Consider the following 17,547-nt stretch of genomic DNA (forward strand, 5'->3'; position numbering starts at 1 on the left):
AAGACTATTTTAATAAGGACGTCCCCGATTATGATTAAATTTGGTTGACGTTTTTCACACTTGAAAAAGAATATCTATTCGTAATTTTTCGATTTCATTCCAAGAAGACCTTAAATTTGCTGTCAATTTTTTAAGACTTCTCAAGTACAAAAGTATTTTTTCTTTATTCGTTCATATTATATTCCGCTTCGGTAGAGTTATCTTCAGTGAGTTCCAGTTATTAATTTGTACGTGGCTTTTAAAAAGTCTAAATCTAAGTGTTCTCATTCATTTATTTGCCTAATAAAGACAAAAAAAATACTTTGGTAAAGCTATTTATAATTTCTAAGTTCTCCTTTTTATTAAACATCAATCAAGGACAAAAGGTGTAAATCATTTCAATCGGACATATGAATTAAGTTTCCCGTCTTTAACCAAAAATTGTGTATTTCTTAGTTAATTAACTTATTTGAATTCAAATAAATAATAGCACCAAACATAATTAAATAATTCCACGGCGATCAATTTTTATTTGTCACCAACTTGAATATATATTTTAAATATGTGTATTGGGTGCTCCCCTTGTCTTATAATTCACTGATCCGAATAGACAGTCACACCTGGCAAGGTGTGCCCGAGAGGCGTGGTTAAATACCGAAGTGCAAATAACAATTTACCTTTCAACAAGCCATCTACGAGTATTGCTACAGAACCGTGAATACACACAGTCATAGCAGAGATAGTAAAAGGTCAATAAGAGTACACCAACATATTGTCTTTACAGATTATTGTACTTTACTTTGTTCACCTTATCAGTCCGAAAATACATTAATTAAAAATCAATTTATAACTTTTTGTGTTGTCTACAAAAATAATTCGAATATATACGTTTAACATAGAAAATTTATCTCATGAATATGTACAATTGAACGTATGTGCGTTTTATCTTCTTATTATCGGATGGTTATTAGATAAAGCATAAGTCATCGGCGCGCTTACGATTACGTTAAAATATGATTAAAAACCAAGACTTTTAATGATTGTATTTTAAATCCCGGCATGCAAAAACCAGGAGAAAACGTCACGACCTACAGGAAGTAGTCAATATTTTTTCATTAAATATTAAATTTCTCCTTTATTACTGCACATATAGCGATAAAACTTTGTGAATATATATATTATGTCATAATGAACATATTTAAACCATAAGTAAAAAATTGTGAATTTTCCCTTTAACCAACAGCCACTGAACAATATGTTCCTATTTTAGGACTGGTGCAAACAAATGCAGATATATGATTAAATTTATCAATAAAATAAAAACAAAATACATGTTGATTAAATTGTTAATCCTTTATTCAGTTTATTGCCATTGTAATGGTGGTCAATTTGTTTATTCTATTTATTTGGGGAAATTGGTTAATGTAAGTATTATTTATAGTTCCGTATCTCCCGATACTGGCCATGTAATTATCCTTTTCAGGACTTCCTATTTCTTGCATGTGCCTGACATCTGGCATGACAGGAGCCTTGTTCTGAGGAACTATAAGTATGACATCACTCACTGGGTTCAGGAAAGTGTCCCATTGAGAATTTGAAATTACAAGACGGTCATCCTTTGGCTCATAGTTTAGGAACAGTTACAGTGACAAGTAGACTAGCCTCCACTGTATTTGTATATTTACTGTATACTTCATGTATTAAACCACATATATTTATTTATATGTGTCTTTCCAATAAACATCATGTTGATATGTGTAGTTACTTGTCCAATTTCCCAGAACTTGGGTAAACAACGGGGAGACAATGAAGTCAGAAGGAAATCATATTCCTGTTACTGTCGTTACTCTATAAAATACAAATAATGATTTTTTTTTATCATTTTGAAATAAATGACATTCTAAAACTAATGTTATTAAACAGGTTGCCTTTCATATTTTGTAAATTAATAAAAATATAGAATATGCCAATACACATAATTAACAACGACTGGTGATGTTTATAGCCTGATCAGTATCAGTCCAAAATAAACCTTTATCAGAGGCAGAATGGTGGATTAATGTTTGCAAACTATTTATATAGATATGGATACCGGCTGATCAAAGGATCCTGCGATTCAGTAACATGCGCTTCAGTAAAAGAAAGAACTAAACCGTTATGAAATTTAACCATCTATTTTGAAAACCCTATTCACAAGAGATGTGTGATGCACTTTTTGATGCACCATATATATCTTGAATAAAGGTAGCATATTTCATTACTTATTTGAATTTTAAATTCCTCAGAGAAACATCACAAGAAGATATAGACAGAATATGCAGTGGTATTTTAGAGAATTTGTATGATCCAGAGAAGTCAGGAGAATGTATGAACCAACTCAGAAAACTATATCTTATAATTCATGCATCTTCTACACAACCATGGTAAGTACTAAGGGATCAGCTACAGTGAGAGCAAGCTTACATTTTTACACAACCATGGTAAGTACTAAGGGATCAGATACAGTGAAATCAAGCTTACATTTTTACACAACCATGGTAAGTACTAAGGCATCAGATACAGTGAAATCAAGCTTACATTTATACACAACCATGGTAAGTACTAAGGCATCAGATACAGTGAAATCAAGCTTACATTTATACACAACCATGGTAAGAACTAAGGCATCAGATACAGTGAAATCAAGCTTACATTTATACACAACCATGGTAAGAACTAAGGGATCAGTGAGAGCAAGCTTACATTGTTTTGATTGTAATGCATGAATTAAATGAAAGAAGTTTGAAGAAAATCAAAATGTTCAGCATCTAAGATTGTTCAAAATTCAATCTATTTATCAAGTTGGACACAATGGTCATTTGAATTCATTATTTTTATCAAGTGTATTTTTAAATCAGACCTCTACAGCATATAAAATGAAAAACAGTAAATATATTCTTAGAGATCCAATATTTCTACACTGAATAAAGGAATAGATTTTCCTATGACTGCATTATAACAATTTTGTTTATTTTGATATTGGTGATGTTTTTGGCTGTCTTGTCTTAAGTGAACCTTCAAACAGCTATTCTTTGATTTGATTCTTTGAATATTGCTAACTAGAAAATGAATATTAATAAAGAATAGGTTTAAAAAGAGCTTCAAATTAATCACGACTGCAAGAAATAAAGAAAATATAACTTTTCAGTTTGACAAAGAATCTGGTAGGAACTATGGTAAATATGGTGGAAGCCATGGACCCTGGAAAAACCAAAGAATGTTTATTATGTCAGAAGATTTTGACAGGAATTCTACCTGGTGATGAGAAAGATTTAGGGATGGAAACAGAAATCAAAAATAATGCCAATGAGGCTGCTAACTGTGCTCTAATATATTTAATTCAGGTAACTAAAAGTATGGTCTTGAGGAAACGGTGATAGTCCGTTGGAAAGGGAAGATAAATGGCTGACTCGTTAGAGAGAGAGCCATATCTCTTGCATGTTAAAGTCACCCTTGCAGATTTAAAAAAGAGTAGGCTTATGCCGCTACAAGGCAGCACTTGCACTCGCAAAGTGGAAAGGGATAAAAATATAAGTTGCAAAACTTGTTTCCCAATCCACTATAAATACAGTGGCGGATCCAGAGGGGGGGTTCCGGGGGTCCGCACCCCCCCTTTATTTTGGCCGATCAATGCATTTGAATCGGGATAATTTTGCACCCCCCCCTGCACCCCCCCTTTGCCCTGGGCTAGCACCCCCCCTTTCGAAAATTCCTGCATCCGCCACTGAAATAAATATTTTTAAACTAAACAAATAAAAAGAAATAGCCTTGCAAGGCCTCATAATTATTTGGACTAGCAAATTTTTAAGGGGCTAATTTTAAACTATTGCAAATGGTTATCTTTAAAAGTGGCTAATTTTAAACTATTGCAAATGGCTATCTTTTTAAGTGGCTAATTTTAAATTATTTTTTTATCCTAAAAACATAATGATTTGCTTTCTATGTTTATGTCCAGTGAAAAGTTGAAAGCAATTTTCTTTTAATGTAATATTGTTTCCATTACAGGGAGACAAAGAAAAGTGTTGGACATGTTTATTACCAAAAATTGAGAAGTATTTATATTTGACTGATAATTTTGTTTAACTTACAAGATAAAAAGATCAATATTTTACAGGGTTCAGTTTAGTTTTCGTAATTTTTCACAATTTTGATAGAATCTTTTTCATTGCTTTCCTTTAAAGGGGCACTAGCTGTCAAATTCATGTTCACCAATATTAATAAAAATCTCATATTAGATTTATAACAATGTAAAACATTTATCCAAACTATTAAAAGTCTAAAATAAACAATTAACAGGGCACGGGCATGAAAATTAATAGCTTCTTTTCGTGTGTATTAGATTTCTTATCTATCTCATAGCTAGTGCCTCTTTAACAAAACAATCAGGTATTGTGTCCGAAGATTATAGCTCTAACATTTAATATCATGGCAACATGACCTCTGTCAAGATGAAGAACTGGAATAAAATCATGACTCCTTCCATACTTCAGTATAATGATTCATTACTTAAGTTATATTACAGTTATATCTAACCATAATCAGCATAAACTATTTTTAAATTTTTAACAGATGGCTGTCCTCACAGAATATAGAATTTGAGGTACAGAGTAAATTATTGTCATTCCTGATAGCTATATCTCTAGAGCATCAATCAATGCTACAGAAAGGTAGGTGCATATTTTGGTCAACTTTTGTGAGAGAAAAAAAGGAGGCTATTTTGTTCTAGCCAGAGTCAACTATATAATATATATACTAGAAGTAAAATATTTTACTTTATTTTGTCATCATGGAGATGTATTTCATTTCAGTTTTAATGAACATTATATCATTTTCTTTATTTGGAAATGATAAGCTTAGAACCAATAAAATTTATTGCCAGAGTGAAAACTGGAATGAATTAGGTTTTGATTATTTTTCTTTTTTCTGTCTTTCACACACATGTATTCATGGATTATTTCACTTTCCTCATAAACTTTTTAACCATATTAAATTGTTATTTCGATGTTATTTTCAGGGCAAATTGAGAGTGTGAATGCCTATGTCTGTGATGTTTTGGTAAAAGCTAGTTTAAAACAAGCACCAAATCCATACACCATTAATCCATTTAAAAAAGAACAAACCATGGTTACAGAGGTAGATGGGACACCTAGTAGAAACATATTCACAGTATTAAATATAGGTATAATATTCTTTGCTTCAACTATATTAATGACTTAAAGAGTCATGTTACATCCATAATCTGTCATATGAAAAAGAAGATGTGGTATGAATGCCAATGAGACAACTATCCACTAAAGACCAAAATGACATAGACATTTAAAACAACTATAGGTCACAGTACGGCCTTCAACAATGAGCAAAGCCCATACCGCGTAGTCAGCTATAAAAGGCCCAGAGAAGACAATGTAAAACAATTCAAACGAGAAAACTAACGGCCTTATTTAAGTAAAAAATTTAACGAAAAACAAATATGTAACACATAAACTAACGACAACCATTGAATTTACAGGCTCCTAACTTGGGACAGGCACATACATAAATAATGTGGTGGGGTTAAACATATTAGCGGGATCCCAATCCTCCCCTAACCTGGGACAGTGGTATAACAGTACAACATAAGAACGAATATAGTTACTTCTGAAAAAATTGGATTCCTTTGAAGTTAGATAACACAATTTGTTTCAAAATTGTTTAACGATATTGCAAGGGTATTATTGGTACCCGGTAAAAACAAATCCAACATATACGCAACTTACAATGTTTGCTCAAAGTAGAATACAGGAAAGAAATTAGAATGGACAAAAAAGAAAAGGTATGTTAATATGAAATACTTTGGTAAAGTAACTAGATTGATAACAGTGTTGTCCCAAAATATTCCATATAGCATCCCAGGAAACAGGAAAATTTGAAACATCCATAACATAACTTATAAGATTATTGATTCAGATACCGGTAGCATCACATTTAAGAAATATAGCATCATGTTACCATGATGATGAAAGCCCTAAGTAGACAGGAAGTATACCCCAAAAATATTGTATTAAAAGTCATCAACCTTTTATTGTATGATTATTCATTACAGAGATTTTTCTTTTAAATTTTAGGCCAGTATTACACAGAGGATCAGATGATGAACATTTTCTGTTTTTCTACTCTATATAAGTGGATTTACAATTGTTCTAAAGAAGAAGAAGGGAGAGAGACTGCCAAGTCAATATTCCATAATCTGGTGGGAAAATCCATTGATTACTGTTTTAGAATACTGGACCAATGTGAAAGAAGTAAGTGCATAGAGAAACAAGTAAATGTTATTCTTTAAGAAAGCATTGTTATCAATTTTCTGCTTTAATTGACAACAGATTTACATGATTTATTATTTATGTTCGAAATAGTAACTACATCCTGGCAATCCTGAAAATTATCTTTTTTATTACAGCTCTTCTATAAAATCATGTAAAGCAAACCTTTGATCAACTTGTTTGCTATGTTTGTTTGAATGTTTTTAAATAACAGATAGGTAGTCTGTTTCAGGTTGTCTACTATATACTGAAATTTGATTGGACATCAAACATAAAATCATCTCATGTTTTTATTGATTTTTTATTGTCCGTTCAAATCCCAGTACATATAAAACCAACTGAAACTCGGCCTACCCATTGTTTGCAAACATCCAAACAAACATATAGCAATCAGGTTGATCAAAGTTTTGCTTTGCATGCTTTTATAGAAGAGCTGTAAACATTCTTTTAGTTTGAATGAACTCAAAAGAGCTGATAAATTACAATCTGTTAAAAATAGTTACTTTTGTAATGTCAAAAAACTTTGTTGTTTATAGAACCAAAGATTCCATCAGATGTTGAACTTCAGAATAGTGTAAGTATACAATGTATTAAAGCAGATTTCAGTCAGTATGTAGCTAATGGTAATATCTTTGGTTAGCTTGCTTATTAGCTGAACCACGAAGTCATTGTTAGGTTAGGTAAACTACCCTCCTTTAATAGTAGACTAGCCCAACAGATAACCAATCTATCTCTCTGTAGGACTAAGCTACTGTAAAAGGAGGGTAGTATCCCTAACCTAACAATGACTTCACAATTCAGCTAACAAGCAAGCTAATCAATTATATTACCATTAGCTACATACTGACTGAAATCTGCTGTAATATAGGAAATTTTTTTGTCATTATTGCTGTAACTACTAAAGCTTTTATATTTTAGAAAAATGGGTTATTAGATTTTATGTATATTTTTGTCTTGACAATGATGTTACAGATGTGTCTTAAGTATGCTGTTTCAGAAGTCTGTAACAACACTGTAAACAGGTTGTTCAGTTTGAAATTAGGTTCTATGCAAACCACTATGATAGATCAATAAAGGCAGTTTTATGGAGATGATATGGACCACCCTTGATTTCCAGCTTTAAGCAACTTCTTCATATTTTATATGGGAATTTGTGTATTGCTAACAGAATCCACTAATGATATGATGTCTTCAAAAGAAATAAATTCAAGAATTTTCCTAATCCTATGTAAACATTTTAATATGTACCAGTAAAAAAGTTCTAAATGTATGGCGTTCAAAATACTTATCAATATGGTCTTTACAAATTATTTTTCTAAGTATTTAAGTCCTTCATACCAGTTTATTATGTAAACACATTTGATTTATTTATAAATTTTGTTGGCCAACTATCAGAACTGATTTAAATTGTTATGTACAGATATATGTGTATGTTTTTATTTATTCACAGTGTTTGCTAGAAACTATAAATCTATTAGATTTAGTATGTAAGATAGATGAAGGACAAGTAGCCAGAGTATACCAAGAGATACGTAGACAACATAATAGGTTATTACAGGACTTAAGTAAAACAAGACTTATGATTCCTGTCTTACAGTTTTTTCTAAACCATAGTATGTATATAAGTCAGATTTTGCCACTGTGATATAGTTTCTTCAAAATAAAGAATGTATTTTAGTAACTCAGTTATACAGCTAACTTCAAGCAAAAGTGTATTTGTAAACTAATCCCTTCTTTCCACTTTAATATAGTTATTCCTAAAGTTAAACAATAGTTTACACACTGGTTCTTTATTACAATGGATATAGAGTTTAATCTGCATAGTATGTGTTACATTTTAAACATTTAAATCTAATGAAAGGAGATCATAAACTTGCATAATATTATAAGATACAAATTATGGCAAAAAATCTGACCCTATGAAATGAACAATATCACTATCAGTATCAATTTATTTTTATCAAACAGCATTTACAAAGTGATTCCGTGAATGCTTACCATGATATTACCACATGGTTACCTGGATGGCATATTTTTTCATCTGATATTTATAGATTATCGTGGATCATCTCAACGAGATTGATTTTCTCGCTTGAGCTGGGACGGCGAAAGCGAGAAAGGCATTCCAGTTGAGATGACCAATGATAATCTGTTTATCGCTATTTTACCTAAGACGAGGTTGTCAATTTCATGTCAATTTCGTTAGCAACGCCTCGTGCCTTCTTAGTTTCTAGCGATATTTTTTCCATCTCAAGCGAGTAGCATGATATGAAAATTAACACAAAAAATGATTAACATAAAAATACACAAAATAGCGATAATAGATATTATCGCTATTTTCTGATAATTTTTCATATCATGCTACTCGCTTGAGATGATTATCGCTAGAAACTAAGGAGGCACATGGTGTTGCTAATGAAATTGACACCGTTGTCATAGGTAAAATAGTGATAAACAGATTATCATTGGTCATCTCAACTCAATTGCTTTTCTTGCTTTCACTATACCGGCTCAAGCGAGAAAATCAATCTCCTTGAGATGATCAACATTAATCTATAAATATGCTTTGATTTCTGGTTTTAATATTTGTATGTTTGATTATAGGTAGGACAGTAGCACATGACCCACATGATGTTTTCAAACAGTATTTTCACAAATCATTATCCTGGGGATTCACAGACACAGCTATAGCATTTGATACTGTAATGTTTATTTTGGATAACCTGGAGACATTGTGTGATGATGATACCATACTTAGTAATCATTTTCCTAATATATTCAAGGTAATTGTTAATTTTTTTATTAAAAGATATGTAACTTTTTGAAATGCTAATTTTTTAACAATGATTTTTGGAAAATGACGCAGTCATTGTTCCATAACTGCCGACCTGATTTCTCTGCCTACCGCGCTTGGTTTCGTATTTACTAATTTCAATACAAACTGGAATGTGCTTGTGTTATCATTATGCATGAGCATTGTGTAGTAATCAGCCAGGAACCAGTTTTCAAACTAACTGGTTTCTGTTTGTATTCCACTACAGTCGAACAAAGTGTTGTAGTTTGACAGGAACCAGTCCAGAATTTTGTAAACTACAAAATGTAATCAGTTATTATCATTCCGTTTTGGTGTTTCATACCGACTTATATGGTTTGAATAAGCTTTAGGCCCTTCAAACATTAATGTGATAGGTATATTTAAGACTGTTTTACAAAAGGATGAAACTGTTTTGCTTTAAAAGTCGTACTATAGTGATATATGTTATGTACGGATTTCCACTCTCACCGGTTAATTTCTTCTTTTACACGTGCTTTTGAAACTTCCTGTTTAAACATCGCAAGTTTTAAAATTGTTTTTTGAGTGAATTAAACTCATTTTAACAATCACGAAGCGTTCAGGAATCATTTCAAGCAGTTTCTTCTTCTCTTTGATGATGGAAAATAGGTTTTCTCAAGAAAATACAGCAAACGATCGCAGAGGAATTGAAACGTACAAGTCAAGGCGGCACCTGGTTAAATTGGCATCTAGTCAAATCGGCACCTATTTGACGTCAATTCGGCTTCCAATAATATTTATTATAATATTTTCTATTCAATTAATTAATAACTGTTACCAAGTACATAGTGAATATAAGGTAAACAACGAAACCAAAGTGAATATGTTGTTGTGTATAAAAGTAAACAACGAAGCTATTGTTTTAGCCATTAGACAATTATTAAAATTAAATGGAAAACTATGAGTCCCTTTCAACAGAGACATATATACACATGTATTGCCAATCTCTGTGTATATATGTCTCTGCTTTCAATAAATCAAACTTTCATGCCAAATAATTAGCAAATTTAAGGTGGGTTTTTTTTCAGTAATGTTTAAACAGCATTAAATAAACAATCCTGTAAAAGACTCAACTGGTTAAATAATGCATAAAAATATCCAATATCTCATGTATTAGTCCAAATAATAATGACGTCTGACAAGGCTATTTATTTTTTTCTGGGACGCCTTCCTAAGACGTTCGTAGGAAGGCTTCCTAAGAAGGCGTCCCAGAAAAAAATTAACATAGCCTTGTGGTCATAGGAAGGTGTCCCAGAATAAAATTTAAAAAGCCTTGCCAGACGTAATAATTATTTGGACTACTCATATATATCATTAAGAATACACCAAAAAATTCATGTAGTTGAGAAAAATAAATACATACAAAATGTACATGAACATCCAAAAAAAGTGAAAGTTAGTATTAACTCTTTTTGCTTTAAAAATTTACAACTGCATTTAAGTATTGAATGCTTTTTTTTTGTAAATTCATTGAGGTGTAAAAGCGTTGACCAAACTACTTTTTGTATGAAGCGCGTAAGCGTAAGCGCTTCATTCTAAAAATGTGCACACGGTCAACGCTTTTGCAACCCTATGAGGTTACAAAAAGAAACATTCAATACTTATAATTACTTTTTTTAGCTAGGATCATGAAAACACGAATTTTATAACTTTTTTATTCAATTCATCTGTGCACTTTATTGTGGGACCACGTGTTATCATGAATGAAAAGTTTTATTGAGTGATGCAATTGCTTGAGGAATAACATGTGATGTGCAGTTAGCCAATCAGAATAAAGTATTATAATGAAACATATATCAAATGTAATTATAACAAAATACATTATGTTGTAAGAGTTATCTCCCCAAACACTTTTTCTTGTGGCCACCTCTCCTTCGTAACCGTAAAAGATTTTATTTTACCAAATTGCTCGTTACATATTTAGGATAAGAATATTCGTTTGAACCATAGCTCTATGGGGACTCCATATGAGAGTTATTCCCCCTTTTTCATTTGATTCAAGCGATATGCATTTTCAACTGGTAAACCATAACTGATAGAGACCTAGGGTCTTCATGAGGTCATTGGTACTAAAAATGAAAATGAGGTCAATGTCAAAGGTCAAGGTCATATTATAAATTTTGATTTTGGCTTATTTTCACTTCTTTTCAAATACTGTATGACATTTTGACAAATAATTTTTCATAAATTATTAGTTGCGACATGTCCTTACTTGTATATTTTGGTTGAAAGGCTGCGCATACAATAAAAGGGAGTTTTTGTCCATCTTACATTTAAAATTACGCGTCAAGTGGTAGTACTCATTAACCAAACATATTAAAGACCTAGGACATTTTGATTTAAGGTCCATGGTTTGTGACCTTGAAATTGAGGTCAAGGTCATAGGTTAATAGGACTTCATAAAGCCATAGGAACTAACATTTTAAACTGATTTTTCATATTTCAATATAAAAATAGATCTTTTCTAGTGAACAATTTGTTTTTAATTTACTTCATATTTTGTGGGAGAAGGGGGTTCAGACTATGTGGTATCAGGTCTGTTTGCGCCCAATACACTTTCGCACCTCGCACGTTCACACCCAAGGTTCGTTCGCACTCTACTCATTCGCGCCCAATTTTAATTCAAATTCAAGTTGAATAATTGGAAAATCATGATTGTTGTTTTAAATTGCTTTGGTGTAAATACTGAATGTATTTATAGCTTGGTATGAGTAAAACATTGAAGATTTTAAAGGAAAAACACAAAAGATAATTGTTTTTAAGCCCTTTGATCTGAAACAACGAAACAATAAAATATAGGAACCAAAATATAGCAATCCACTATTATAACCAAAACATGATAAAATTTATTCAACACACAGAAAAAAAAATAGTCAGAATCTCACTTCATTATGAAAGAGGTCAATGAAACAAAGTATAGCAATACACTAACCAAAACATGATTAAGAGTTATTCAACGTAGCTGCGGAACCGTAGCTCATAGGTCCTTATGTTATTTTTTGACTATTTGCGGATCTATGGTCCGCAAATAGTCAAAAAATAACATAAGGACCTATGAGCTACGGTTCCGCAGCTATATTCAACGCTAAATAAAACGTTGACAAAATACCACTTTATTTAGAAAGGATTATTATTATCTTTAACAATACGCTATCCAAAACATGATTAAGATTTATTCAACACAAAAAAAAATGCTGTCTCACTTTATTTTGAGACAATGACAACAATTATACTTATAAGAAAACACTTGCTTACAGAGTTATTAAACACAAAACCAATTAAGATTAGTTGCGAACATGTAGGGTGTGAAAGTGAAAGGGGGCGAACATGAGTTGGCGCAAACGTGAATGGGCGCGAATGGACCCGGATTCAGCCTATGTACCAGTGAGAAATATAGAAGCCTTTCCACGGGATTTATTTGTACAATTCAGGTAGTCTTGACCTATTCATTTGTCTTAAAAAAAAACCCAGCCAGTTGGCACCTTCACTTCACACACACACATATACGAATATCAATTATATGCTTACGTGACATGTTGCATTGTTAAACAAATTACGGTATGTGAAAATCAAGACTTGCATAAAAACTATCCCAATATTAGAGACAGTGGCGTCATTTTTTTTCAGACAGTTCTTTGATTAAAGGAAAATATCTTAAATGGGGATGGTAAATTATATGTGATGTGAATATTGTACTTTTATCATAGAGAACATGCCCATAGTTTATGTTTGTAAATTGATTGATATTAATACGGGGATTACCCATAAGTATTTTAGTATCAACAGAAGAGTTGGTTGTCTTTTATTGCAATGATTTATATGCCTTAATTGAGAAAAAGAGTAACCTTCAATTTAATCTATGGCCATAGTTCATTGATTACTATTTGAGACAAAATGCATAAAAATACATTGAGCAAGTTTCAGAAAGTGTGTTGCTCTGAAAAAAGAATCACTGTACATTCTTGAAGTCTTAAATGTACTTTTCATTGTAGATTTTAGCATGGAATCCAAGGTCATTTGTGTCAGAGTTTTGTGAAATTTTACCTGCTTTGATGTCCCCTATATCTTCAATTGAGGTAAATATTTTTTATCTTTATAAGTTTGATCTCACATATTGATGCAATATCTCTGGTTGAATACCAGTTATTGCGAAGGAAATGATACTTTTCTACAGATTCACGTAGAGGCTACCTGTTGATTTAAACTTTTTCAAGTTCTTTTATCCCATCAATTGAACATAATAGCTAGTGTTCTCTTTGTAGTTTGATCAGTAGGACCTTGAAAGTTGCTATTAAGTTAATATCAGAATTCTTTTAAAGAGAGAAGTTAAATTAGATAACAAACATCGCTATGTGTAACATTCTCTTTACTAATATGTTGTAGATATTCCACATCTTATTAGACCTACCCTGTATAACTATCTGTTTGGATGTTGTAGATATTCCACATCTTATAAGACCTACCCTGTATAACTATCTGTTTGGATGTTGTAGATATTTCACATCCTGTTAGACCTACCATGTATAACTATCTGTTTAAATGTTGTAGATATTCCACATCTTAATAGACCTACCAGACCTACCCTGTATAACTATCTGTTTGGATGTTGTAGATATTTCACATCTTATTAGACCTACCCTGTATAACTATCTGTTTGGATGTTGTATATATTTCACATCTTATTAGACCTACCCTGTATAACAATCTGTTTGGATGTTGTAGATATTTCACATCCAGTTAGACCTACCCTGTATAACTATCTGTTTGGATGTTGTAGATATTTCACATCCTGTTGGACCTACCATGTATAACTATTTGTTTGGATGTTGTAGATATTCCACATCTTAATAGACCTACCCTGTATAACTATCTGTTTGGATGTTGTAGATATTTCACATCCTGTTAGACCTACCATGTATAACTATCTGTTTGGATGTTGTAGATATTTCACATCTTATTAGACCTACCCTGTATAACTATCTGTTTGGATGTTGTAGATATTTCACATCCTGTTAGACCTACCCTGTATAACTATCTGTTTAAATGTTGTAGATATTCCACATCTTATTAGACCTACCAGACCTACCCTGTATTATTAGTTACATAGTCATTTACTGACCGGGTACGGAATTTACCCTGGTCAGTAGGTTTGATACCTGGTGAGGCGAAGCCGGGTCAGGTATCAAACCTACTGACCAGGGTAAATTCTGTACCCGGTTAGTAAATGACTATGTAACGAATTTACCCCATCGATTCACATGTTTGAAACGACAAAAAACTAATGAGATCAAATGCCAAATGATGCACAAATTTGAGACAACTTGCCAAGTAATGCACATGTTTGAGACAACAAAGGACTAGAAGTAGACAACAAACAACAAATGATGCATATGTTTGTGACAACAAATGCCAAGTGATGGACATGTTTGAGACCACATTAAATGATGTACATGTACGTATGAGACGACAAATGCATACTGATAGAAATCATACATGAATATAAATAGACATGTTTAAGACGACAAAAAACAAATGATGCATATGTTTTTGACAACAAATGCCAAGTGATGGATATGTTTGAGACGACAAACACCAAATGTTGCGTATGTAAGAATCGACTGGCTTTTTCTTTGTTAAATACTACAAATATAAGTGTAAACAAAAATTTAATTCAACAATAACAACACCATGGCATGAACAACTAATATCACAGTCTCAGTAAATTTTGACAAATTGTGTCATTGAATAAGATCATCAATGTCATTTTGAAACATTAAAATTGAAGTTAATTGTTCCAATTGTACATCCTGAAAATGCGGGCAAGATTGGTTTATTTTGAACATTTGAGATATTTGCAATTGTCTCAGTTTGCAATGAACTTGATTGAAAGTCAGCAAAGAGATCAGAAATATTTAAACCCTGCAACTCTGAAATGGCGACTGAACGACAAGCTGAAGGTCCATCCCCACATTCTTCAATCATCGGCACAATACTTGTACTTTCATTCACTGTTTCAGGTGGCGGCAAGGCAAGTAAAGTTGAATTTTCAGGTGCTGGTAATGCTAGAACAGCAGAATTTTGGATGGCTAGACTTTTTCCCATTGCATGGCCCATTGCAATTTTCTCTTCAGTGTCAGTTCTCTGATAAACAGTGAGAGACTGAACTGATTTATGTCCGGTCACTGCCATTATTTGAGATGGATTAAACATACTTTTTGTCAATATTGTTGCTCCAGTTGCAGGAATGGAATGATTAGTGTAAATTTGTGAAAGTTTAGCCCCCTCACTCAACTTTGTCATGAATTTTGCCAATGTTTTTTCTCCTAATCGTGAGTTACAATACCAAATTGGATCGTCATCATTGAATGATTCCTTCGGCCTCTGCCATAAACTAGTGCATAAAGGATGAAGTTTGCTGATGTATGTTTCATAAGATTTGACAGGACAATAGGGTGATCCAGGGAACTCGGGCATAACGCCTGAGGTTGATTCTCTGTCATTACCTCTATGATTTTTTGTGAGTTCATCTTCACACTTTGCCACATATTTAAGTCCAGTCTTTGGATCATTTAAAACTTTAAATGTAGATTTTGTCATTCCATGCATATTTTCCTGTGATCTTCTACAAAAATATAGCCTAATATCATCAAATTGCACTTTGTTCAGTAGAGCTTCTGGTGCGTCAGGGATCATTATAATAGATTCATATAATTTCATACGGTCTGTTTCATTGATGACTGGGTGGTGGTCAACACTGCCTTTACCTAACTTTTTTAACTCGGCATGCGCTGCCTTAAAACACTCATTTGCATCACAAAATTCAGGGTCCTTTATTATATCAATCTTTCAACTGTAAGGAACCCCATGTAGATGTCTGTTTCAGGGATCTCCATGACCTGTTTAATGATGACGCCCCGCCATCGTTCAAATATCTTCCGCCATCGTCAAATGACCCGCGCCATCGTTAAATTGTCTTGCGCCATGGTTAAATGTCTTGCGCCATCGTTCAAATTTATTTCGCCCGACGCGCCATATTTTTAGCAATTATAATCAAATGCATGTAATTGCATAACCCTTAGGATGTTTGAATTATAATCCAATACAGTTCTAACGCCTGAGGGATATCCGGATTAAGATCGCTAATCACTTGTACCTGAGCTTGTACAGGTAGATCGACTAACCTGACAGGAGAACACTTTCTGAAGAAAGACGATTAATTTATCGAATTATTCAACTAAGTTTCAGCAAATGCTTAAGATAATTTAGATTAAATAAATAAATTAATAATCGAGTTACAAAGAAAACAGTCACGTGCTTTTATATTGACTTACGCAATCAGCATCCCCCTTTGTTAAGAAGTACTAAATAAGACGTAAAACATTAACATTATTTCATCGCAAATAATTCGAGTACTGCTATAACGATAATATAGAATTACTTTAAAAGTTAAAAAGTAAAAACTTTTAAAAATATTTACTGTTCACCCAAAGAAATAACGTATCGTAATTCCGAATTCATTTCGTAGTTTACAATCAAATTGATACATCCGCGTTTCCGGTTTACATTAAGACTCGAAAGATGCATGTTGCATAGCATCAACTTGCAAGATAAAGTCATTAAAAACCTTTTCATTTGTCAACTTTTGCCCTAAAAATCTCTTCAACCTTTTACATAACCCGTACGAATCGTTTTTTGTTGCTGCAAATCAGCAATACCGGTAATGGGTTCATCATCATGACTTCTGAATTTGACAGTGTCCGTGAAAAATAAGCTCCACATGATTTTTAACCCCCATAACAATTACCAAAAATAGCAAGAAAACTACATGGGAACCTTCATGACAGCTTTTGGTCATTCTCGACTAAGGGGGACCATGAAGGCTTGGCATTTGAATGGTTACAAATGGCAACTAATGAAAATATTGATACTTGTAGAATGAAATGATTTAAATAAGCAATGTATCAGTTTGTTTGCCATCCCTTATATGCATTCCTTACAGGGAGGGATGCAATAATTTCGATCACGCTACACTGTAAAGCGTGGACACGGTTTGTGATGGTGAAAGTTCCTCCATGGTTCAATTTTCATCCATGGAGATCCCTGTGTTTAGAGCATGTCTGGTGTTTTCGAACGATGTAGCTTTGTAGTGTTCACCGTCTTGTTTACGTGCGTTCATGTAAAAGTGCCCCAACACTTCGTTTAGTTTTCCTGAGTTATATTCCTCAAACTGTTCGTCCTTGTCTGTTGCTTTTAAATATGCTTTAAGAAGTCTTGCTGCTTTTTGGTTACTTTTGATTGTTTCTTTCGAATTAATCAGCATTTTCTTTTTTTCAATCAATTCAATTTATTGCTAAAACAGTGACCGGGTATAAAAAATACATGGTCTTTGTCAGGGTA

General features: G+C 32.7%; 1 protein-coding gene across 1 annotated transcript in view; it reads left to right on the plus strand.

Annotated features, from left to right (window-relative positions):
- LOC134725288 (AP-5 complex subunit zeta-1-like) overlaps positions 1-17,547 on the plus strand; it is a 30,250-nt gene that overhangs the window by 2,320 nt on the left and 10,383 nt on the right. Inside the window, exons 2-11 of the mRNA XM_063588979.1 lie at positions 2,265-2,402; positions 3,167-3,362; positions 4,024-4,070; positions 4,588-4,685; positions 5,033-5,197; positions 6,123-6,299; positions 6,854-6,891; positions 7,768-7,930; positions 8,922-9,100; positions 13,143-13,226. Of these exons, the coding sequence (XP_063445049.1) occupies positions 2,265-2,402; positions 3,167-3,362; positions 4,024-4,070; positions 4,588-4,685; positions 5,033-5,197; positions 6,123-6,299; positions 6,854-6,891; positions 7,768-7,930; positions 8,922-9,100; positions 13,143-13,226 (1,285 nt within the window). The remainder of the gene's footprint in view (positions 1-2,264; positions 2,403-3,166; positions 3,363-4,023; positions 4,071-4,587; positions 4,686-5,032; positions 5,198-6,122; positions 6,300-6,853; positions 6,892-7,767; positions 7,931-8,921; positions 9,101-13,142; positions 13,227-17,547) is intronic.

The sequence above is a fragment of the Mytilus trossulus genome, chromosome 7, assembly GCF_036588685.1.
Source record: "Mytilus trossulus isolate FHL-02 chromosome 7, PNRI_Mtr1.1.1.hap1, whole genome shotgun sequence".
Classification (NCBI taxonomy): domain Eukaryota; kingdom Metazoa; phylum Mollusca; class Bivalvia; order Mytilida; family Mytilidae; genus Mytilus; species Mytilus trossulus.